At 53.5% G+C, this 24,159-nt stretch overlaps 2 protein-coding genes across 3 annotated transcripts in view; both read right to left on the reverse strand.

Annotated features, from left to right (window-relative positions):
• The window catches only part of LOC308569938 (autophagy-related protein 9A-like), a 266,030-nt gene that overhangs the window by 87,095 nt on the left and 154,776 nt on the right, over nt 1-24,159 (reverse strand). The window lies entirely within an intron of this gene.
• Nucleotides 2,846-24,159, reverse strand: part of KCNH2 (potassium voltage-gated channel subfamily H member 2) — an 83,653-nt gene continuing 62,339 nt past the window's right edge. Inside the window, exons 6-15 of the mRNA XM_081164188.1 lie at nt 22,904-23,329; nt 18,935-19,322; nt 17,985-18,184; nt 16,581-16,833; nt 12,606-12,799; nt 12,371-12,470; nt 11,803-12,081; nt 6,165-6,360; nt 5,115-5,310; nt 2,846-3,625 (exon numbers count right to left, since the gene is read on the reverse strand). Coding sequence (XP_081020314.1) covers nt 3,434-3,625; nt 5,115-5,310; nt 6,165-6,360; nt 11,803-12,081; nt 12,371-12,470; nt 12,606-12,799; nt 16,581-16,833; nt 17,985-18,184; nt 18,935-19,322; nt 22,904-23,329 — 2,424 coding nt within the window. The 3' untranslated portion in view covers nt 2,846-3,433. The remainder of the gene's footprint in view (nt 3,626-5,114; nt 5,311-6,164; nt 6,361-11,802; nt 12,082-12,370; nt 12,471-12,605; nt 12,800-16,580; nt 16,834-17,984; nt 18,185-18,934; nt 19,323-22,903; nt 23,330-24,159) is intronic.

Raw genomic sequence — 24,159 nt, forward strand, 5'->3', positions numbered from 1 at the left:
CCCCAAGGATCATCTAGCCCAACCCCCGTTTGAAGGAATTTACTGGTTGGAAGGAATTTATGGTTTGAAGGAATTCTATAAAGATTCTCTACTGCGTATGTACACGGTCTTTGTGTTGCCTGGACATTGCTGACGTTCTCTTTGCAACACAGGGGTTTGTGTGGTTACTTATTGCTGTCCCAACTCCCGGGAAAGCAGGAATCTGCATGAAAGGAATCCAACCTCTGCTTAGAAACCCTCGAGGAAGGAGGGTCCACCCCCTGCCAAGGGAGACGACCGTTCTTACTGGTGTTGAGTCGGAATCTCCTTTCTTGTAACTTGAAGCCATGGGTTCGAGTCCTACCCTCTGGAGCAGAAAACAAGCTTGCTCCATCTGCCATGTGGCAGCCCTTGAGATATGGGAAGGTGGCTCTCCTGTCTCCCCTCAGTCTCCTCTTTTCCAAGGTAAACATACCCAACTCCTTCAACCGTTCCTCATCAGGCTTAGTTCCAGACCCTTCATCATCCTGGTCGCCCTCCCCCACCCACCTTCCAGCTTGTCAACATCCTTCTTCAATTCTGAGCCCAGAACTGGACCCAGGACTCCAGACGTGGTCTGACCAGGGCAGAAGAGGGAGGACGGACTATGACCTCGCTTGACCTGGCACAAGACCTCTGTTGATGCAGCAGAGAAAAGCATTCACCCTTTTTTTTGGGCAAATTTGATGAGCATCTCCTCAATTCCTTCATCCAAATCATTTATAAAAACGTTGAACAACAATGGACCCAAGCTGGCAGGAGCAGGGACCAAGCAACGGGAGCTCACCCCATCGCGGGGATTCGACCCGCCGACCTTCTGATCAGCAAGTACTAGGATCTGTGTTTTAACCCACAGCGCCACCCACGTCCCTTGCGTTCCTGCTTAGCATGAAACAAATCTGGTCTCAAAGGAACCACTCGGAGTTTGCATTGCATGGCTGGTCCTCCCCCCCCCCCCATCCCAGTGCCATTTGCAGAACTCAAGGGTTGCCACCTCTTTGAGGCTGCCATATCCCAAGCGCCCCCGCCCCCCTCCCTATGCAGGTGGATCAAACACACAGAAAGCGTGGCAGGGCAGGCATCCAACTCGAAGTTTATTGGGCATCGGTTCCTAATGCTGAGTACAGCATGCAGGTGGGCGGGGGGAGATGGGGTGTCACGTGCATGTAGACAGGAGGGTCCAGGGGGGGCAGGAGGGCGCAAGGCCCTTGGGAGCACCCGTGGCGTTCAAGGAAATGGGCCCCCCACTGATGGAAAAAGAAACGCCTTTGCCCCCACTTTGGAAGAAAGTGTCTTGCTTGTGGGGAAGAGTTTAACCAATGCTTCCCCCTCGGGAGATGCAGCCAGCACAACCTCCTTGCCCCAACTCCTATTTCTGGGGGCTGTGGATCTTATGGGGGGGCAGAGAGAAAAGTAGGGGTCACTCAGATGAGATGCAGCCCTGCTCCCTATATGCAGTGAAATGAAAGGACAGGAAGATCAGGAAGTTTTCCCACAGGGGGAGGGAGAGGAAATCAGCCGGGGGGGGGGGGCGGAAGAAGCCCTTTCAGACAACCAAACCTGGGAACTGTGCACAAGCCCCCACTTGCCTTTAGAGAGGGGCTGCCCCACAGATTAAGCTTCTCCTGGGGGATCTCACCTCTGGTGGGGAGCCTATGGGGGGAGGACTACTCACTTTCCTTTGACTCCTGTCAGGTGTGTGTGGGGGGGTCATTTTCTCTTCCAGGTCCTCCCCCAGCCTCTCCCTCTCTCCTGCCCCCCACCTCATCTCCTTCCTAGCTCTGTGGGCCCCCCTGCAGCCCCACACTGCACTGGGAGAGGTGCTGGTGTGAGTCCACAGCTCAAAACCTGCCTGCTGTGGCCCTCCTCCCCATCGCCCCCCACGGAAGATGGACCCACTAGAATGACTGGTGAGACTGGAGTCAATGGGAAGGGCTTGCATCTGAAGTGGGGCTTCATGGGGGCCCCCCACCCTGACTCCAGAGGGCTGGCTCTAGGTGTCCCCCCACCAAGGGTCAATGGCTATGAGTGGGCACCCACAGAGGCAGATGGGGGCTGGGAGTGGGGCAGACCCCCTCCCCATTATTGCAAGGGGTTGGACTAGCAGTTGGCTCCTTACCTCTCTCACCCTGATCTGGCCACTGTGATCCGCGTGACGCTCACCTCCAGACTGGATTATTGTAACTCGCTCTACGTGGGGCTGCCCTTGAGACTGACCCAGAAACTCCAGCGGGTGCAGAATGCTGCAATGAGACTCCTTATGGGGTCTTCGCTGCGAGATCACATTCACCTGGTGCTATACCAGCTGCACTGGCTCCCGGTGGAGTACAGGTCAGGTTCAAGGTGCTGGTTTCCACCTTTAAAGTCCTATATGGCCTAGGACCCTCATACTGCCACTCCTGGGATGTCCCACAGAGGACCTTACGGTCTTCAAACAAAAACATCTTGGAGGTCCCAGGCCACAGAGAGGTTAGGCTGGCCTCAACTAGAGCCAGGGCTTTTTTGGCTGTGGCCCCGATCTGGTGGAACACTCTGTCACAAGAGACCAGGGCCCTGCGGGACTTGACATCTTTCCGCAGGGCCTGCAAGACAGAGCTGTTCCAGCTGGCCTTTGGCCAAGGCACAGTCTGACCACCAACTCTGGCAATTCTCACAGAACTCTAGCCCGATGGTTGCCATTAATTTGATTTGAACTGATTTTATAATGAATTGATTTTAGAATGCTGTATTATTTTACTGTTGTTAGCCGCTCTGAGCCCGGCTTCGGCTGGGGAGGGATGGATATAAATAATTTATTATTATTATTATTATTATTATTATTATTATTATTATTATTATTATTATTATATGACCCTGGGGGATCCCTCCTGACTCTACCGTTCTGTGCTTCTAAGCTAGGAGAGACCCCAGAAGGACCCACCAGGGCCAAACAGGGGGAGCCTCCCTCTCCTGGCACCCCAATGCAGCCCCGCCGTCTCCCTGGACCCCTTGGGTGCCCCCCAGCTTCCTCCCTCCCCCCCGGCCCCTCCTTGGACCCACGGGTGGCTCTGCATGTCCTGCTGGTCTGATATGTTTGGGGATCACAAGGGAGGGGATTCTAACCCTTATCAGTATTATTAATAATAGTTGTTATGAGTCATTATTACAACCGCTACTCCTGCAAGCAACTAGTCCGCTCGCCGCCATCCGCACCAGCCAATCGCCTGGTGGTCACCACGGTGACTGGCCCACCCCTGTTAGGCCAGCTAACATCACAGTGGGTGGGGGGCTGCCCCTCCTCTGGCCACGCCCCCTGGGCAGCCAATCACCACCATCCTTGAGGCTCATGGTGCGCCCCCCTCTCCGACCACGATGGGTGGGGGCCACTTCCAACTCCCAAAAAGGCCCTCCGCTGGGGCCGCCTCTGCAAAGTCCATTAACTGCCAGGGTCCGAGCAGTGTCTGTGCAAGTCCGCGGAGAGGTCCGGAGGGGCCGGTGGCCGAGGGGGGGCAGGCAGCTGCCCTGGGAGCGAAAGGCGCCGAGGGGGGGCGGGGGGCAGCGGGTCCACCAGCAGCACTACGTCCCGGGGCTGGGCTGAGTCCATGCAGGGTCCCGGGAAATGGGAAACCTGAAAGGGGGGGGGAGAAAAAGAGGAGACAGAGTCAGTCCAGGAGGAGGAGGAGGGACCCCCAGGGGTACGAGAATCCTCTCTCTTCCTCACCCAATAGCTGTCAGGGGGGCTCCAAGGGGTTGGGGGCACACACATGAGACCCCTGGAACCAAAGTCCCACGTAAGATGTGATCGTCCTGCCCTTAATTCCATTTTTATCTCCATTCACTTATTTCTAACCATAGTTTATTCTAAAATTCTCTCCCCCCCCCCCCCGCAACACATTTTGGTGTCTTTTGAGAGCCAAGAGCTGCACTGCAAATTCCTGGGAAGTGGGGAATCCACTTCAGAATGTCAGGAGAGCCTGCTGGATCCGACCAGGATCCCGCCTAGTCTAGCATCTTGTTCCCCTGTGGGAGATTAGCAGCCTAACCTAACAAATGCATATTCTTACTAGTTACCACGAGAAGCGGCTAAGGGTGGATCTACACACAGGAAAACCCCCGCTATAAATAACTAATTGTTATGAAGGAATAGGTTTCTGTGCAGTCAGTTTGAAACTGACTCAACCCCCCCCCCTTTTCTTCTTTCTCCAAGAGAGCATTTCTAAAATGCATTAACTTGAGCTGTTGAGCAAATGCATAACAAGAACACAGCTGTATAAACAAAGCTCTCTCCTTTATCAGTCACGGCAAAGGATGACCTTGGCTGTTCCAGTGGGATGACATGTCTGAGTCTTACCTTACCACACTCTGACGCACAGACCTAGTCCGGGAACAGCGCCAGAGTGTGTTCTTGGAGTTGGTGACCTCTTGCTCCAAGATAAGAGCATAGGAACAGAAATACCCTTATATGGTCAAGAATACAGGAAGGAACACCCTTTTATGGTTAAAAATACCAGAGCAGGAACATCTGTGATGTCAACCTGCGTGTATAAGCTGACGTGGATGGATTCCTGGGGGAGAGGGTGCCTGGAGGATCTATATACTGCATGTAATCTCTCATTTCTTTGGACTTGCTGTGGACTGACCACGCAAGTGCCTTTCTGCTGCTCCGGAGCACAGAAATAAAGAACTCTTTCTCTGAACCAACCCTCGGTGTCATTTGACTTCCTTCCTCCCGTCTGGGAGCAACACAGAGCCCATCAATCGGTAAAGTCTAATAAGGCTACAGTTATAACAAAAGAGAAAAAAGCCCGCTATGTGAAATTGCATAGAAAAGTTTTGTGCTCTACAGCGCCATCTGGTGTTGCATGTCTATAATGCATTTAAAAGGCTGTTTTTTGACTAATGTAGCTGAGTCATTTGAGCTGTATTGCTTAGGCAGAGCCTGAGACCATAGAAAGGCAACTGGTAGAGAGGGCTTTGCGTGACATCATTTCCCCTCCTCTCTGACCAGCGTTGGAGGCAGACATGCCTCTGCTTGCTCCAGCCTTGGCCAAATCCCTGGAGCTGGCCAGGCTGCAAATGCCAGTCTTTTGCCTGCCTGGCTGCCTCCCTCCCCTCACCTGAGCTGGGGTGTGGAGCGCCTGAGGCCGGGTGGGGCTGATGGGCAGGGGGGGCTCCCCTGGGGCCGGCCCGGGGCCCGGGGCCACTGGAGGCAGCGGAGAGGAGACGGCGCTGTAGGCAGGAGGCACCAGCACAGCCTGACGCTGGAGAAGCTGCAGGATGGCCGACACGTCCGCGGTGAGGCGGCTCTCCAGCCTGGAGGGAGAAGAGAAACACAGAACTGTAGAGTTGGAAGGGGCCCCCAAGGGACATCTAGTCTAACCCCTTTGCAGTGCTGGAACCACAGCTGTCAGGGTGCTGTCAGCGGCTCCCAGCTGGTTGCCCAGGAAAGTATAAAGACAAGGAAAAGTTTCTTACCGTCCTTTTTTATTTCACTCTTTACACACAGAGGCTATAGAACCCAGCCTCTTGGATAATGGCGTTGTCCCGAGTGAATCTCCACCTCCCCAATCTCTCCCACTTCCTCATTCGTCATCATCATCACCTCCTTTATGGGTGCTGCTACGTGCCCTCTGTCTTCGGGCTCTTTGCTCTCCTATTTTTAAGGCACACCAGGTTCTGGTGACTGGGAGTGGCCGCGGACGCCACATAACACCAGTCCTGAAAGACCTACATTGGCTCCCAAGAAGTTTCTGAGCACAATTCAAAGTGTTGGTGCTGAACTTGAAAGCCCTAAACGGCCTCGGTCCTGTATACCTGAAGGAGCGTCTCCACCCCCATCGTTCTGCCCTGACACTGAGATCCAGCACCGAGGGCCTTCTGGCAGTTCCCTCCCTGTGAGAAGTGAGGTTACAGGGAACCAGGCAGAGGGCCTTCTCGGTAGTGGCGCCCGCCCTGTGGAACTCCCTCCCACCAGATGTCAAGGAGATTAACGACTATATGACTTTTAGAAGACATCTGAAGGCAGCCTTGTTAGGGAAGCTTTTAATGTTTGATGTTTTCTTCTATTTTAAATTTGTTGGGAGCCGCCCAGAGTTCCTGGGGGGAAATCTCTGCCCCCCCTCCCGAGGGAGCCCTGATGGGAGCTCCCCCCCGCCCCCCTCCAATACCTGTTGAGCTGCTTCTGGAGCAGGTCCAAGCGAGCCTCCAGCTCGCAGCGCTGCCTCCGGCCGAGGGGGGCGCTGCTGCCCAGTGGGATGTTGAGGGCGGTGTGGGCAGGGGCGGGGCAGCGGGGCAGCTCTTGGTACGGGTGCTCACGGCTCTCCCCCCAGAAGCTGAAGATATTGGACACGCCTGAAAAGGCCCCTGCGGAGAGGAGGAGGGGGGAGAGAAGGCAGAGTGTGGGGGGGCTGGAAGGGACCCCAAAGAGTCATCGGAAGAATCCCTGGCGGGGGGCCACCCACAGCGTTCGAAAGTAGCCAGGCAACTGGCCGTTTGCAAGGAAGTGGAGATGTCTGGTCACCAGGCTTGGCAACTAATATCTCCAGCCAGAAATTTTACAGTTTGGTTTTAGAGTTGGGGTGCTCTGGTATTATTTTGTGTTCTGCTTCGACCTTCTTCCTGCTTTTCCTCTGTACAGTCATATCTCAGGTTACAGACGCTTCGGGTTGTGCGATTTCAGTTTGCACACTGTGCCGAACCCGGAAGTACTGGAACTGATTACTTCTGGGTTTTGGCGCTTGCGCAGAAGCGTCAAATCGCAACCCGCGCATGCGTATACGCAGCACTGCGGGTTGCGAATGTGCTTCCCGTACGGATCACGTTCGCAACCCGAGCGTCCACTGTATTTTATTCTGAATGAACTTCCCTACTTTGAGCACCCAAGTGTGGAAAACTCTGCAGTCAAAATGGCAATTGTGTTTGCTGGCTTCCGGTTCCTGTCCTGCCTCACGGCGACGGCTCCCTCAACATCAGAGAAAGACACAGGTTGAGGAAAAGAGGGTGGAAAGGGTTCAGCCACCCCCTAAACCCCTCAGTTTAATCACAGGTCAGCGGGGGGGGGGGGTAGGCAGAGGCGGTGGAAGCCACACACTTCGCCTGATGCAAACCCCCCAAATTGCCATTGGATGCAGAAGCTCTCTTTATAATCAGGTTTGAATTGGCATTAAGAATAGGCACACACAACGGGGACTTCCGGGTTAGCGCCTCCGGCAATGGCGGATTTCCTCTGATCGGGAGGAATCCGCTTCGTGGGAATTAGGGTCTGGACCGCCACGGCGAGGCAGAGACCCACCAAAAACCACAGGCGGGAGAAGCCTGTGGATGTGGGATTCGGCTGGCACCTTTTGCGCCTCCCCTACTCATGGGGAAACCCGGTTTCGGGGATCCAGAGCAACGTGGGGTGAGCGGCGCGGTGCTTCAAATCGATTGCTCTTTTCACGGAGTGAAGCCGCATTGCTGTTGCCGGAGAGCGCTGGCTTTTTCCTGTGGACAATTGGACTTTAAACAACTACCCGTGAGTAGAACGGAAAATTGGACTATGAAACATCTTAATTTGGCACCGAAGCAGGAAGGTCTAAACAGGAAGTCCGCCTTCCGCTTTTGTAAATAGATTGAAGCAAAGACATTGCAAGCTAAAGTCTGGAAAGTCGTTTGTAAAGGACTAAATTTCCATCAGTTAAAACTACCAAACCCCCCTTGGAAGCAGGAGAAGAGGGAGGGGAAACTTAGACTGTTTAAACCTGCAATAGAGAGAGTAAAGAAAGTTAAATTTCCACCGTTTTGAACCTGGGAACGGGGTGTCAGAGACAGACGCTTTGGGGAAGTTCATTGACTGTGAATAAAACGTTTTTTGACAGATAGTTAAAAAAGAGAAACATATTGATTCCAATGTTTCCTTTTGCACTTAAAAGGAACAAAATATCTGAAAAACGAAAGGAATTTTGTTGCTGGATCTGCTTTTAAAAAGACGGATACAAACAGAAATTGTTTCCTCTAGAGGGAGCTCTTGAAACTGTTGCTGGAGTCGACCTGGGGAATTCTACAGCTGTAGAGATTAAAGATCGTAAGAACCAGACATTGACCTTGAACAAGAATGTGCCCAGAAGAAGCCTTAGTGCTTGCTTTTTGCAAGACAAGCGCTCTACTGGAACAGCTACATGAGAAGATGGATTTGATGACTGTTGCAGTTAGCAATTTTGGACAAACAGTGAATTCCTATATAGAAACCACTCAGGAACCAACCCAGGAACTTGCTTTGACAGGGCAAGTTGTGCAGAAGACAAAGGAGGAGGTTGTTGCTGAACCTCAAGTAATAGAAATGGAGAGAGCCGCGGCCTTGCAGGAACATAGGTTGTTGTTTCTGACGACTGAACCTGGAGAAAGTCAGATTTGGAGAGATGGAGTACTGTTTGGTTTGGAGATGGGAAGTTGGATAGATCCCCCTATGCAGGGATGTTTTGACTTTTGGGATCTGGTTTTGGGCCAGGGGGAGTTTGGAGTCATGGGGGCCCTTAACCTTGGAGGGACTTTGAAACATGCCTTCAAATATCTTTTGGATTTCAGTGCTGACTATGGAGAATGGGCTGACCTGTCGAGAAGGAATAAAGACATTGTCAAGTTGGAGTCTCCCCGAGATCTACCCCTCAGTGAGAAAGGAAGGAAATTAAGAATAAGATCAGCAGAAGACAAAGTGCAGGTATAAACATGAAGAAGACCTGCAGAAGGGACATGGAAAAGACTTAAGAGCCTCGGATAGAAGGTCACCAGGTTGATGGACTAGATGGAAGGGATAGAAAGGACTGACAAAACCCGAGACCAGGAAGAAGAGACGATGGATGAAGATTGGAAGAAAGTTTAAAAATTCATTTAGAGAATTATTCTAAAATTAATGAGTGTTAGAAAAAATGTTGGAATGAAACTATTTGGCTTTAGTAGAAATGCTAAAAGGAATTAAGTATAAATAAGTTTTAAGGAGGTTGATGAAACAAGTTAATGAAAGATAAAGATTTGGGAATATTGGATTTGTTTTTAAATTTTTTGTTTGTTTTTGTTCTTGGTTTTGATGTATTGTGTGTTTTGTTTTTTGTCTTTTTATTGACTTGTATTGTTTAATTTCTTTTTTTGTCTATCTTTTTTCCTTTTCCTTTTTTTCTCTGTAATTTTAAATTCTCAATAAATATCATTTTTTATATATATAAAAAAAGAATAGGCACACACAACAGAGGAGATGGACGTTATAACTGTGAAAAATCCGCTGCATGAAACGGAGGTTTGAAATTGGGAGAATATTCTTGTCCTGGAGGAGGGGGGGGGGGCTCTCTGCTACATTTTATGGAAGTTTTTACATTTTTGATCCGGCAACCCTCTCCTAATATTGGATTTTATGATATACAAGAGAGGATGGTTTGATGTACAATGTTGCAAAGATATTTAAAAGAAGATGTAAAGCTGTGTGTGACTTGAAAGGAGTAAAGTGGGGGTGGGGGCTGGTTGTTTTCTTTGGAAGGATGCCACTGGGAGTTAGAGCCTGCCCCACCCCCACCCCCAACCCCAAAAAGAGATCATGGAGATGTTGTTTAAAAAGCAAAATGCTGCGGAAAGTGGCATGAAGGCTTTGGGATCTTGGAAGAGGAATGGAGTCGCCTTTCGCCTCCCTTCCCAGCCGGAGGAAGAAATGGCAAATCTCTGGAACTTGCTGACTTGCCAGCGGAAGGGAATTTGGAATTGCTTGAGTATTATGGGAAGGAGCTGGAATACAACAACAGGGGGAGTAAGGAGAGGCTCACAACTGACTTTGGGATGTGGCGCATGCAGGACAAAAAGGAAAAAGCTTTGCTTCCTCACTTGAAACCTTTTTTGGGAAGTTAAATAATATAGTAACACGAAATCACTAAGAGTGCAGCTGTTAATCATGCACTAATTTTGAAAAATGGAATGTAATAGAAATAAATAAGAATATGAAATGCCGTAATATTAGATCATAAAGATCCATCAAGAAAGGTGCACGGGAAGCCTCTTAACAAAATTGTATTAATTTGGAACTAATTTGTGTAATTGGGTTTATACTGGAAAAGTAATTGACAATTAGGTTTGCTAAACAGGCACATGAAGGGGTTAAGACCCAGAGAGTCCTTTAATTCCTAGAGGGCATTTAGTGAAGTGACATCCTTTGTTTGCACAGGCAGGGAAAAGACAAGGGCTCTTAACCTTTTGTACTTCCACCTGAAGAACACTCTCTTTCTTGTCGTGTAGCCTGGGATCAGATGCAAGGTCTGATCTCCCAAGCACAGGCACCATCTTTGATCTCAGCCATGTATTTTTAGTAACTTAGAAGCAGTTTTGCCTGCCTTGTATTCATTATTGCTCTCTGCTGAATCCTGTGCAAAACTTTCAGGTAAGTAAACATTATATTTTTCATGCTTTATTTATGTCTATGTCTAGCTCTGGCTAAGATTACACAGCCTTAGTTCCTTACTTCCAGTTTAAATGCTGTGAAGGGTGGTATATTTTTAGCTCTGCAAAACCAATACCGTATTTTTCACTCCATAAGATGCACTTTTTTCTTCCTAAAAAGTAAGGGGAAAGGTCTGTGCATCTTATCCAGCAAATGCCTGGTCCCTGGAGCCAAATTGCCCAGGGGAGAAAAGCAGATCGTGCTTTCTTTTTTTTTAGAAAGAGGGAAGGGGGTGTTGAAACAAAGTCGCTGATCAGGAGAGAGATAAGGGACGCTAGAGATAAAGGAGGCTGTCTGGAAGGGGGGAGGTAAAGACAGGAAACTTGCAAAGGGGGGAAACAGGAAGCAATAAGGAGAGAAATTAGAAGAAAAGGAGCAAAAAACTGCTCCAGCTAAGGAAAAGACAATAAGGCAAACAAGAGGGAAGGGGGTGTTGAAAGGAAGCAGCTGATTGGCAAGTGATTGGGAGGGAGATAAAGGAGGCTGCCTGGGAGGGGGGAGGTAAAAGCCCATGGATCCTCACGATTTTTACATTGGGTCACTCCAAATTCACCATCAGATCACAGGTCTGTGGCCACAGCATGAACCACAAAAATCATACATCCATTGTTTCGTTCAGAATATTTTTTTTCTTCTTTTCCTCCTCTAAAAACTAGGTGCGTCTTATGGAGCGAAAAATACGGTGCTTTGAATTTCCTCTGCTACCGAATAAAATCCATGAGGTGTGTGGGATTGCCAATCTCAGGGTTCTAGGATACCTGTATCAATGCTACTGGGAATTTAGGATCAGAGCTGTGAGAGACCAGCACCTTCCTCAGGGATGTGGGAGAGATTCAGGGAGCATCTCTTTACACCCAGAGTAACTCATACGGAAACTGCCTGGGAAATGTGGGCTGCATTGGTCTCACGAGTTCCTGGGATTAGGAAGTTTGGGGGGGGGGACTCTGCCAGGGAAACAAGCCATCTTTGCTTTGATCATCTCAGACTAGGAGAAGGCAGGTAGGAATCGCAACCTCTAGGCTGCTAATTTGGGGGTTGCGGCAACAGGACTTCCCCTGCCCCCCTGGCCTCATCCTGTCCAGGGCCGTAGATGGGGGTGGTGAGGTGGGCCCCCGCCAGGGGTGCAGGCGATGGGGTCGTGTGCAAAATCAGCTAAAAATATGTCCATAAATATAAATATCAATTTATTGCCTCATAAGAAAAGGTTTTTAATAGAGGGTGAATTGAATGGGGGGGGGGGGTTGGAGGAGAGGCGGAAAGAAAAGTTAATTTGCCTGTGGCTGGGGGGCACAATCTGGACGGTTCTGCCAGGGGCGCAAGATCACGCGGCTACGGCTCTGATCCTGTCCTACCTGAGAGTGGGTTGCAGACGTTGCTGCGTTTGGGGTCCGTGGCTGCAGGGGAGGGGGGCTGGCCGGCGGGGTCCGTGGGGTGGAAAGGCGACAGCTCTGGGGCGCTGGAGACGGGGACGGGGGTCTCCTCCTCGTCACTGGAGGGCGGGCTGGATGCCACGGAACTGCTGAGGCAGGGGTCCCATTTGGGGGGTCCGCGGGGAGCCCCCGGAGCTTGGCAGTTCTGGCCGACGTGCAGCACTTTGGGCTGGGCTTTGCCTTCCCCCGGAATCTCCTCATCTGTGCGGAGAAGGAGAAAAGGTTATTGGCCGGCCAGATCCAGTGAGTGGCAGTGCAGTGGTTAGAGTGTTAGGCACTAGGACCTGGGGAAGGCCAGGGTTCAGATCCACCTACCTCCTCTCAGCCTGGCCTACCTCGAAGGGTCGTTGCGGGGGTTAAATGAGGAGGGGGAGAAATTTCCTCCCAGCTGAGAGACCCAGAAGTAGCTGCTGTAGGAGCATGGGAAAGGGAGCACAGCGGGTGTTGGGAGACCCCTTGAGGTCATCCAATCCAACCCCCACCTCCTCACCTTTCTCGGTGCGGCGGCGGAAGGAGAGCTTGCGGCGCCGCAGGCGGTTGAAGCCGCCGTTCATCTCGTCGCTGCTGGGCGACCCCGGAATCATGTTGGTCTGGAAGAGAAGGGGTGGCCGTGAAAAGCGTACCGGGGGGGGGGGAGTGTCTCCCAGGACCCCCACCTTTCTGGCCCTGAGCTGGCCGGCCACAGAAGCCCACCCCCCTCGGGTCTCCCAGAGGCGACAACTCACGTCGCGCAGGTTGAAGGTGATCTCTAGGTTGGACCAGAAGTGGTCAGAGAACTCGGGGTACATGTCCAGCACCTCCAGGAGGTCCTCGCGGTGAATCTTGTGCAGGTCGCAGTAGGTCAGGGCACGCACGTCTGCGTTGGACTTGCCGGGCCGGGCGTACAGGTTGAGGGGCTCTCCAAAGATGTCGTTCTTCCCTGGGAGGGAGGAAGAGAAGGGGGCAAACTGAGCTCTCCAAAGATGTCGTTCTTCCCTGGGAGGGAGGAAGAGAAGGGGGCAAACTGAGCCCTTGCGCAGCCGGGAGAGGCGCATAGAAGGCCACACAGGAGATTGCCCTCCTCAGCATCCTCTCGCACCCAGAGCTGGCTCTGCTGTTCCTCTAGAAACCCCCCTCTGCCCCTCCTCCACCCGCTTCTCCCTCTGTGGCCACGATCCCAGGCTCAGCTTCAGTGGCTCCTCAGTGGCCCAGAGTGCCTTCCATCATCTTCGGCTGGTGGCCCAGCTATGCCCTATCTGGACAGGGAGAGCCTAACCACTGCTGTCTATGCTCTGGTATCCTGAAGGTTAGATTACTGCAATGCATTCTACGTAGGGCTGCCTCTGAAGACTGTTCAGAAACTTCAGCTGGTGCAGAATTCAGCGGCCAGGTTGCTCAGCGGAGCAAGACGGTTTCAGCATCTTACACCGATCCTGGTCCAACTGCACTGGCTACCAATTAGTTTCCGGGCCCAGTTCAAAGTGCCCGTTTTGACCTATAAAGCCAGGGGTCAGCAACCTAAGGCCCATGGGCCGAAAGCGGCCTACGGAGGTCGTTTGACTGGCCCACAAGCTGCTCCCAAACTGAGCTGCCCACTTGCATGCTGCGCTAAACTAGCGCAGTGCGGTGACTCGCTTCTGCGGCGCCGAAAATTGTGTCTGTGCAGACACCAAAAATTGTGCCATGGGATCGCCGTGGGAATGATCCAGCCCAGGCAAGATAAACCTTGCTGACCCCTGTATAAAGCCTTAAACTGCTCAGGACCCCAATACCTCAAGAACCGCCTCTTTCCATCTGAACCTACCCAGAGCCTGAGATCACCTTCTGAGGTCCTTCTTCATGTTGTCTCCTCCATGTGAAGTCCGGAGGGTGGCAACACGAGAACGGGGCCTTCCCTGCAGTGGCTCCCTCTTTGTGGAATGCTCTCCCCAGGGAGGCTTGCCTGGTGCCTTCATTATAAATCATTAGGCTGCAGGCGAAAACGTTCCTCTCCTTAGTTGGGGGTGCTTGAGCTGAGATTCCTGCATTGCAGGGGGTTGGGATAGATGGCCCCTGAGGGTCCCCTCCTATAATTTTATGATCCATTGGAGGTTTTTAAGCAGAGATCGGATGGTCATTGGCTGTGGCAGCTTTGCTTGGGATTCCAGCATTGCAGAGGCTTCTTGTGGGGCTGGAAGGGACCCTGAGGGTCACTGAGCATTGGAGGGAGTTGGTCTGGAGAACCCCCTGGGGGTCCCTGCCAATTCTACTGTTCTGGGGCAGCTGCGTTTGGGCCTCTTCTCTGCCCGTCACTGCTCCTGGCAAGCTTTCTTGCTGCTGGCGCTGGCTGGGGCCACAGTCCCAACCTTCCTGTGCCCTGGCGACCACATGGCTCGTGCAGGAAAGGAGCCGTTTGGGGTCAAGTCACAAAATCATCGGACTGTACAGTTGGAAGGGACCCCAGGGGTCATCCAGTCCAACCCTCTGCAAAGTGACAGCAGACTGAGGAGTGGGGCGCGTGTCTGGCGATCTCCACCAGGCAGCAGGGACCTCCCTCCTTGCCAGCAAAGCTATTGGTGGCAGCCTAGATGCTGAGGGTGGGAGGCAGTTCTGGGTGGTGCTGAGTCTCAGGCAGGTCGCAGGGGGGCAGGAACGAGGTGGGGAGAAATGGGCAGCTTTGAGCAACGCGGGTTCAGGGAGCCGAGAAGAGCTGCTCTTCCTGGGATGCTCTGCTTCGGTCCCAGGTGAGGCAGCTGCGTCTCAGAAGGAACAGCAGAGACTCATTAAGCCGGATTTCGTCTCTGCAGGGCGAACAGGAGGCCCGATTTATTTGAGGGTGGCTTCTTCCTCCTGGGCTCCGGCCACTTTGGAAGCAGGAGCCAGGGGAAGGAGAGGTCACCGGGAGGCCTGGCTTCCTCTGGAGGAAACCGGGCAGAGAGACCTGCCAGGAGAGTCTTCTGCCAAGGCTTCTCACGGAAGCAAGCTCTGCTCGGGTGCCCGTCCCCTTGCAGAAGGGCATCAGAAGAGGCTGCAGGATCTGTCCTGAATATTCCAGCTTTCATCTTCCTTGGATGCCCAGGAGTTCGAGTGTTACAAGGGGGGAGAAAACAGTCTCTCTGTCCGCCTTCCCCACGCCTGGCATCCTTCCTTAAACTTCTATCATTGCAACCTTTCTTCAGGCAGAGGGCCTTCTCAGTGGTGGCGCCCGCCCTGTGGAATGCCCTCTCATCAGATGCCAAGGAAATAAACAACTGCAGTCATACCTCAGGTTACAGATGCTTTGGGTTGCACAATTTCAGGTTGCGCACCATGCCGAACCCGGAAGAACCAGAATAGGTTACTTCCGGGTTTTGGCGGTTGTGCATGCGCAGAAGCACTGAATCGCGACCCACGCGTGCGCAGATGCGGCGCTGTGGGTTGTGGATTGTGAACGTGCTGCCCACGCGGATCATGTTCACAACCCGAGCGTCCACTGTATCTGACTTTTAGAAGACATCTGAAGGCAACCCTATTTAGGGAAGTTTTTAATGTCCAATGTTTTCTCACTTTTATTATCATCATTAATTCTGTTGGGAGCTGCCCAGAGTGGCTGGGGAAACCCAGCCAGATGGGTGGGGTATAAATAATAAAAATAAAATAATAAAATCATCCTCATCACCACCATCACCCTCATCACCGGGGAGTCAGAAGCTGCTGGTCTGTTTCTCTCAGTGCGGTCTGCACTGACCGGCAGCCATGGCTCTCCAGGGATTCAGAGACGGCCGTCTCTCTGAGCCCTGCCTGGAGAGCCAAAGAATTGCCAAATCACAGAATTGCAAAGAATTCTTCATTGGAAAGATCTTTCGGATGGGGAGAGTCATTTAACCGTGGAACAGGCGACCTCAGAAGACTCTCCTTCCTTGGAGGTTTCAAGCTGGGGTCCAGGGGTTCCTTGGCTCTCATTCCCTCATTGCAGGGGGTGGACCAGATGACCTTTGGGGGTCCCTTCCTACCCTCTGATTCTATGAGCCCCTCACATTCTGACTCAATGAGGGCCTGAAAAATCCTGCTGGAAACATGAGGTGGGGCCATTCTGACTCAAGCCAGATAAAACGCAGCAAAATTCAGTGGGTCTTCTGCTCCTTGAGCCTTCCAATCTCTCTTGTCATGTTAAGTAGAACTGTTTAATTGAACATCGAAATGGAAAATAGCCCCGTATGTGTATTGCTGAAGGGAACATGGAAATTTCCATTGGAGCTTGCATGGTGCCTAACAAGTTGATAATCAATTGCTGATGTATCTCTGCTAGCTCTTGCAGGTGTTTAACCTCAGATCACCTGGGAGGGTTATTCAGTTACAAATCTCCATTTTGAGGGAGTTGTCTTAGTTCTCAAGCCACCATAGAAAATAAGGCAAGCAAATGAGTCTTGCATAGAATTGTAGAGTTGGAAGGGACCCCAAGGGTCATCTAGTCCAACCCCCCACCCCGCCTGAAGAGAAAGCAGCTCCAGGGGTGAGACAGACCTGCAATTCCTGGTGTGTTTGAAGTAGTCTTATATTTGTAAGTTGAGCCTATGCCTGGAGAAGCATGTAGCTTGTAGCACCCTTTGTTTCTGTGTCTGTTTGAAGAAAGTTCCGTAAGCAAAGCTTTGGGACCATATTTTGGCCTGGACAATTTTTATTCCAAGCGGAGTCGGTTTTCCTTCATCCGATTGCTGCGTGACATTAATATCTGCCCTAGGACCCCCTCTGCGCCCCCTCACCTAGGATGGCCACGACCACGTCCCCCCGCAGGATCTCAATGGAGCCTCGGGAGATGAAGTAGAGGGCGGTGAGGACGTCTCCGGCGTGGACCAGCGTGTCTCCCGGGGGGGCGTGGGTGGTCTTGAACTTCATGGCCAGCGCCCGCAGGCACCCCTTGGTGGCTCCCTTGAAGGGGCGGCAGTTCTGCAGGAGGCTGCGGTTCAGGTGCAGGCAGATGTCCGCCTGCAGGCACTCGGGGAATCCTTTCAGCACCTGCGGGGGAGAGAGAGGCGGGTTCGAATCAGCAGAGGAAGGAGCCTCTCCGCAAAAACAGCCCTGGGCTCCAGGACGGTGGTGGAGAGGGAGGGACCTTTGCCAGCTGAGGTCCGCATTTGCTCGTGGGAAGCAGTCCGGGAGCAGTGTGACTGTGGTGGGTGGGGCTAGAGGCAAAAAAAATGGGGCCTATTGGACCTCTGTACCAGGCAAAAGACAAACACACATATGTCCAGGCCAAACATCGGCTGTTCTGTTCCAACTTGGGTCCAGGGAACCTCAAGAACTGCCTGGACCCTTCTAATATCACTGAGATCATCCACAGGAGCATTGCTGGGCATTCCCCAAGTCGGTGAGGCTCATTTGAAATGGAGCCTTCAGTCCTGTGGGACTCCCTGCCACTGGAGATCCAGCAGGCACCTTCTGTGCCAATTTATAAACTCCTGCTGAAACTTTTTCTATTCTGCCAGACGTATGCAGGCAGTTAAGAAGGCATTCTTCCCCAGCAGCTGACCAATGCCTGCTCATAACTTTTTATTGTAGTTAAAAAAAATAAATTCATTGCAAACCACTTTGATATAATTTCAGTGACACAGAGGTGTACAAACATTTTTAGAAATAAATAAGTGCTCGCCCCAAATATTTACTGTTTTACTTATTTAGTAAAATTGATATACCTCTTGATTGTAAAAATAAAATAAAAAACCCCACAAGGTGGTTTGCAAAAAAAGATAATAAAATCAAGAAAGCAGACAACCATAGTTTAAAACATACAAAAAGTTAAAATACTAAGACAGGTTAAAACTCTCACCACCTTTCTAAGCATCCCTACAGGTTTGTGGAAGCAAGAATGTTTTTAGCAAGTGCCAAAAAGAATACAGGGAAGGTGCCTGCTTGGGGTCAAGAGGCAGGGAGTTCCCAAGGACAAGTGCTGCCACACTAAACGATTGAAAGCTTACAAATGCGGAAAACGGGTGTTTTGTGGCACTCACAGCGTGCCCACTCCACTGACCGAAGCGTTCAAGGGGGCGCATGTGGGGCAAGGTGATCTCTCAGGTCGTAGGGAGCAAGGAAACTTGGCTGCTCTCACGATCCCAATGCTCTCCCCGCCCCCAGCTGGCGCTGCGCATGGAGAGGCCCGACCCACTCACTGCGTTCATGTCGATGCCGTTGGTGTAGGACCAGGCGTGCTGGAAGTACTCCTCCAGGCGCTGGCGAAGCGGGTTGGGGATCTGGTGGAAGCGGATGAACTCTCGCACCCGGAGCATCTGGGTGTGGTAGCGGGCCGTTCCCGAGTAGAGGCGCTGGATGATGGCCGACACGTTCCCAAAGATGCTGGCGTACATCAGGGCTGCGGAGAAGAGGGGGCGCCACGTGAGGGTCTGTCTCCACCCCAACTCTTCCCACATGCAAGGTGGAAATACCTGCCCAGCAAGGCCTTCAGCCTCTCCTGAAACATCATCTGCCCCTCCCTCAATACCTCAAGGACCAGGTCCGGAGGGTGGCAACACAAGAACGGGGCCTTCTCTGCAGTGGCTCCCTGTCTGTGGAATGCTCTCCCCAGGGAAGTTCGCCTGGCGCCTTCATTACACACCTTTAGGCGCCAGGCAAAAGCCGTCCTTTTTAACCAGGCCTTTGGTTGATCTTATTGACATCCAACACCCTTTTAAAATGTGGCTTTTTTTGGGGGGGGGTGTTATTGGGTTATTGCTCTTGAGTTGATTTTATATGTTGTGGTCTTGTTGTGACCCGCCCTGAGACCTCCCGGTATAGGGTGGTGTAGAAGTCCAATTAATAATAATAATAATTTCCATCTCCTCCCTCAAAGAGCTTCTCTCAGTCCACCAGCCTTGTGTGTCTGAGCAGAGGCTGCTTGCAGAGGTGCTTTCTGGCCCAGAATGGCAGGGAACCTCTGGAACTCTCTGCCACTTGACAATCCCAATGACTGGGCGTCCTCTGCCGGGGAGCCCATCCAGCGGCAGAGTGGGGGGACGGGACGCCCCGAGTGTGTTTGGGGGGTGCAGAACGGCTGAGCCCAACTGCGCCTGGCCTCCACCGCCTGCCCCCGCCCTGCCCCCCGGCCCTCGCGCCCCACACTCACATCCGATGAGCATGACGCAGATGGAGAAGATCTTCTCGGGGTTGGTGTTGGGGGAGACGTTCCCGAAGCCCACGCTGGTGAGGCTGCTGAAGGTGAAGTACAGGGCGGTGATGTACTTGTCCTTGATGGTGGGCCCCATGTGGGGCGTGCTCTCGTTGTAGGGCTTGCCGATCTGGCTGCCCAGCGAGTGCAGCCAGCCGATGGTCTTGTCCTCCATGTTGCCGATGGCGTACCAGATGCAGGCCAGCCAATGCGCAATCAGCGCAAAGGTGCACATCAGCAGGAAGAGGACGGCCGCCCCGTACTCCGAGTAGCGGTCCAGCTTGCGCGCCACTCGCACCAGCCGCAGCAGGCGCGCCGTCTTCAGCAGCCCAATCAGGGTGGTGGTCTGCGGGGGGGGGGGGGAGGAGAGGGGCTGTGAGGGCAGGAGCAACAACAACCCCCCCCACTCCAAATTGGGTTACGTGTCACAGAACCCTCAAACGATGTCACGGTGATCCCTGCGTTGCAGGGGGTTGGAATAGATGGCCTTTGGGGGCCCCTTCCAACCCGACAGTTATGTGGGTGAGAAGAGAGACAAGGGGGGGCGATCTGCATCAAGCTCTCTGCCTGACCCAATGCAGGATTCAGATCCTGTGGGGCAAAATGCCCCTTTGGACCCCCTCCCTTGCAAAAACCCCACACATGGGCTTTGATTCCACTGCCTTAGAAATTTTGGTTTGCTGATTCCTTAATACAGTGGTACCTCGGGTTACAGACACTTCAGGTTACAGACGCTTCAGGTTACAGACTCCACTAACCCAGAAATATTACCTCGGGTTAAGAACTTTGCTTCAGGATGAGAACAGAAATCGTGCTCCGGCGGCGCGGCAGCAGCAGGAGGCCCCATTGGCTAAAGTGCTGCTTCAGGTTAAGAACAGCTTCAGGTTAAGAACGGACCTCCGGAACAAATTAAGTACTTAACCCGAGGTACCACTGTATTGTACTCTGTTGCAAATTGGGTTGCTTTCATATACTGGTTTCTTGGGGGTCCAGAAAGCAATATACAGCGGAACCTCAGTTTTCAAACATAATCTGTTCCGGAAGTCTGTTCGACTTCCGAGGCGCGTTCAAAAACAGAAGCATTCACTTCCGGTTTTTCAGCATTCAGCTTCCAAAACGTTCAGCAGCTGAGACGTGTGAAAACCGAGGTTAAATAACTCCCGCCCCCATCCCTCTTGTTATTCCCAAGGGATCTTGCAAACTGGATTGCAAACTTCCCTTAGGAGACCTCAGGGCAAAAGGGGCTTCCCATCTCCCACCCGTCCATTTCTTCCTCTTCACTTGCTCCTTCAGCGTCATGAGCTCCCATAAGAACCTCAGAAGAGCAGCAGCAGGATCAGGCCCAAGGCCCCCCCTCCAGTCCAGCATCTTGCCCCCCCCCAGGGGCCAGCGAAGGGGAAGCCCAAGCGGGATGCGAGAGCAACAGCCGTCTCCCACTCTTGGTGGCAACTATCCTCAGGTAGACTGACTCTGTCCATGGAGGCTCCATTTAGCCCACTCCAATGGCCCACCTAGGGATGCGGGTGGCACTGTGGGTTAAACCACAGAGCCTAGGACTTGCTGATCAGAAGGTCGGTGGTTCGAATCCCCGTGACGGGGTGAACTCCCGTGGCTTGGTCCCTGCTCCTGCCAACCTAGCAGTTCCAAAGCACGTCAAAGTGCAAGTAGATAAATAGGTACCGCTCTGGCGGGAAGGTAAACGGTGTTTTCCTGCACTGTATCCCTGAAGGAGCGTCTCCACCGCCATCGTTCAGCCCAGACACTGAGATCCAGCACCAAGGGCCTTCTGGCGATTCCCTCCCTGCAAGAAGTGAGGTTACAGGGAACCAGGCAGAGGGCCTTCTCGGTGGTGGCGCCCGCCCTGTGGAACACCCTCCCTTCAGATGTGAAGCAGCTATCTTATTTTTAAAAGACATCTGAAGGCAGCCCTGTTTAGGGAAGTTTATAATATTTAATGCTGTATTGTTTTTAACACTCGATTGGGAGCCGCCCAGAGTGGCTGCGGAAACTCAGCCAGATGGGTGGGGTATAAATAATAAATTATTATTATTATTATGCTGGCCACATGACCCGGAAGCTGTACGCCGGCTTCCTCGGCCAGTAAAGCGAGATGATCGCCGCAACCCCAGAGTCGTCTGCGACTGGACCTAATGGTCAGGGGTCCCTTGACCTTTACCCTTTAATGGTCCACCTAGTCCATCTGTGGTCAAGAAGATGCTCTGCGGCGAATCCTGTATGGTGACCCACCCTGGGTCCAAATGTGATCCAGCCCCATTCAGAGGACTCACAGTCCAGGCTGCTCTGAGTCTCCCCCCCCAGGAGCGGAAAGAGCGGACCCCCCAGGTACGCTTCTGGCTGGGTCCAGAGAACCCCCCCCCCATCTCCGCAGCCAGGAGCAGACGGGTGCCCCCCCAGCTGCTCCTCTGAGGCAGCCGCCATCTCGGCTGGCGCACCTGAGCCTCACAAATTCTCCTCCGCCTCCCCCCCCCCATGCACCTGGCGCACAGGATGGGGGGGGCCTCCCTGGGGGCCAGACCCAGTTTCCTCGCCGGCTTTTGCCTCTCCAGCTGCCCTGTGAGCATGTGCAGGAACCGGGGGAGGGAGATGTTCTTTGGGGTGCCAAGATTGCAGCCTCGCATCCGAAGCAAAATCCCTCCCGGTCCTGGCCGATGGAGGCCATGAACTCCCCACACAGACGGGGATGGGGGGGGCGGGTTTAGCTGAGAGGGCAGGGGGTGAAAAGGACAGACCCCCCTTCCTTAGGCTCCTGTGGCCGCCACTTCCCTGCCTCCTGGGTCTCCCACTTTGAAGCTGAGATAGGAAACCTAATGGCCAAACGGCACAATGACCCTTTTGGTTCGCCACAACTGAATGCCTAGACGCCCCGTGGAGTAGCTGATCACGGGGCAGCGCAGCAGCAAAAGAGGCGTTTGGTGCCACGAGACCCCACAAGCCAGCTGACTGGCACGGCACGGCAGCAGCGCCAGCCGGCCAGATGGAGATGTTAGTCGCCAAACCCGGTGACCAGACATCTCTCGCAAAAGGCCGGTTCCCTGTCACAAAATGCGAGTGGTGCCCACTCAGTTTCAAACACGGAGCACCAGGACTGAAGGACGTGTCTCAAAACTGCAGCCTACCACTAAGCCCATCCGGCCGCTCAGGGTCGCCTGCACTGACTGCCAGCAATGCCTCTCCAGGGTTTAGGCAGGGGAGACCACCCCCCAGCCCTGGACAGAGATAATAAGAACCTGAGAAGAGCCTGCTGGATCCGGCCAACTGCCCATCAGGTCCAGCACCCTGGAAACCCACAAGCAGGATCGGAGCCCCAGAGCCCTCTTCCCTCCGGTGGTTTCCAGCAACTAGGATTCAGAAGCACTGGGGCCTCCAGCCATGATGGTTGGTAGCCATTCACGGCCCTCTCCTCCTCCATGAATTTGTCCAATCCTTTTTTAAAGCCATCCACACTGGTGGCCATCCCTGTCTCCAGTGGCAGAGAGTTCCATAGTTTACACTGCATCTGCCATGAACCCTGAAGCCATTGGGGACTGAGCCTGGGATTTGTCCTTCTCTCCTTCTCCATCCACAGCTACCTGGAGGGGCTACCTGCCATCTGCCCCCCACCCTCTGCAGCCCCCACTTCCAAACTTTCTATGTAGACAAGAGTTGAGGACCTTTCCATGACAGAGATCTGACAGTTGGATGTCTACACAATAGGGAAAGTCTGCATCTGTTGAATTCCTGCCTGTCCTGCAGCCCCCGAAGGCACTGCCCATCCTTTTCACAGAAACCAAACCCTCCACTTTCTATTGCCCTCGCCTTCCCCCGGAGCAGGAAGAGTGTTTGGGGGCATTCCGCGACCTGGCGGCAGCTCAAAGGGCCCTTGCAAACGGGAGCAGCACCGAAACGCCGGGCTTTTTGCGACACTACCTCCTCGGAGCCGGAGCCGAAGATGAGCAGGTCGAAGGGGATGGCGGCCACCATGTCGATGAGGAACCAGCCCTTGAAGTAGTGGATGGCGATCTTGGCCGGGTGGCTGACCACCTCCTCGTTGCAGTTGACGTAGGTGGTGCGGAAGTTGATGAGGATGTCGATGATGAACATGATGTCCACGATGAGGTCGACCACGTTGAGGGGGCTGCAGGAGTAGCCGCAGAAGCGCCGCGCCTGCTCCTCCCGGTCGTGCAGCAGGAAGGCGGCCGAGTAGGGCGTGAAGATGGCCGTGTAGATGACCAGCAGCAGGATCAGCCAGTCCCAGACCGCCTTGAAGGGGCTGTAGTGCAGGATAGTCCACTTGTGGATGCGCGGCGCCTGCAGCTTGTACTCCGGGAGGACGTCAGCGCCCAGAGACAGGACCTGGGGACCGAGGGAAGGGACACGGGGGCCATCAGAGAGAGAGGCAGAATCACCCCCCCCCCGGGAAAGGTGCCCCCCAGTGACCCCAGCAGAGTCAGCGTCCATGCCCATCCGTCAGGAACGCTTCGGTTGCCATTCATGCGCCGCAGGGGTTGGACTGGATGACCTTTGGGGGACCCTTCCAACCCTACAGTTCTGTGAGTCTCCCACCAGGCCCTGCTCTCCTGATGAGATGTGACAGAGGCCGTGGCCTGGCTGCAGGGGAGGGACCGCAGTGGGGATGGATCCAGGCCCCGGGAGGCTGGAACAGCACCCCCCCCCCCGAGAAACGGAAGGAGAAAAGTCACCAGCTCAGCTAAGGGCGCATGGCTTGGCTGGTTGGGGGGCCGCGTGCCAGGGATCCTTGCGCTGAGATTCCTGCTCTGCCCGGGGGTTGGGCTGGATGGCCCCTGGGGTTCCCTCAAAGCTCTGCGATTTTGCCATCCTTGGCAGCCCCTGCTCCTTCTCCTCACCCCGGGATGGCCTCTGTGGAAAAAGGAGGGGTCCCCCCATGCCCAGTCTCCGTGGGCGATGCATCCGTGGGCCTCGGTCCCCATTCAAGGAATGGCAGGCTTTGCAAGGGACCCCTAAGGGCCATCTAGTCCAACCCGGGAGCTGAAGCATCGCTGGCAGATTCAGCGCCTCTTTCCTCCTCCTCCTCCTGCCAGCTGTCTCAGGCTAAGGTGGGGAGACACACACCACAAACGGGGGGGGGGGGGAGAGCCGGCTGCTTGCCCCCCCACCCAGGGAGACCCTGAACTATTTGTTCCCAGCATGCTTTGCTGCGCCCC

The sequence above is a fragment of the Podarcis bocagei genome (genome assembly GCF_964188305.1).
Source record: "Podarcis bocagei genome assembly, chromosome: 12".
Lineage (NCBI taxonomy): Eukaryota > Metazoa > Chordata > Lepidosauria > Squamata > Lacertidae > Podarcis > Podarcis bocagei.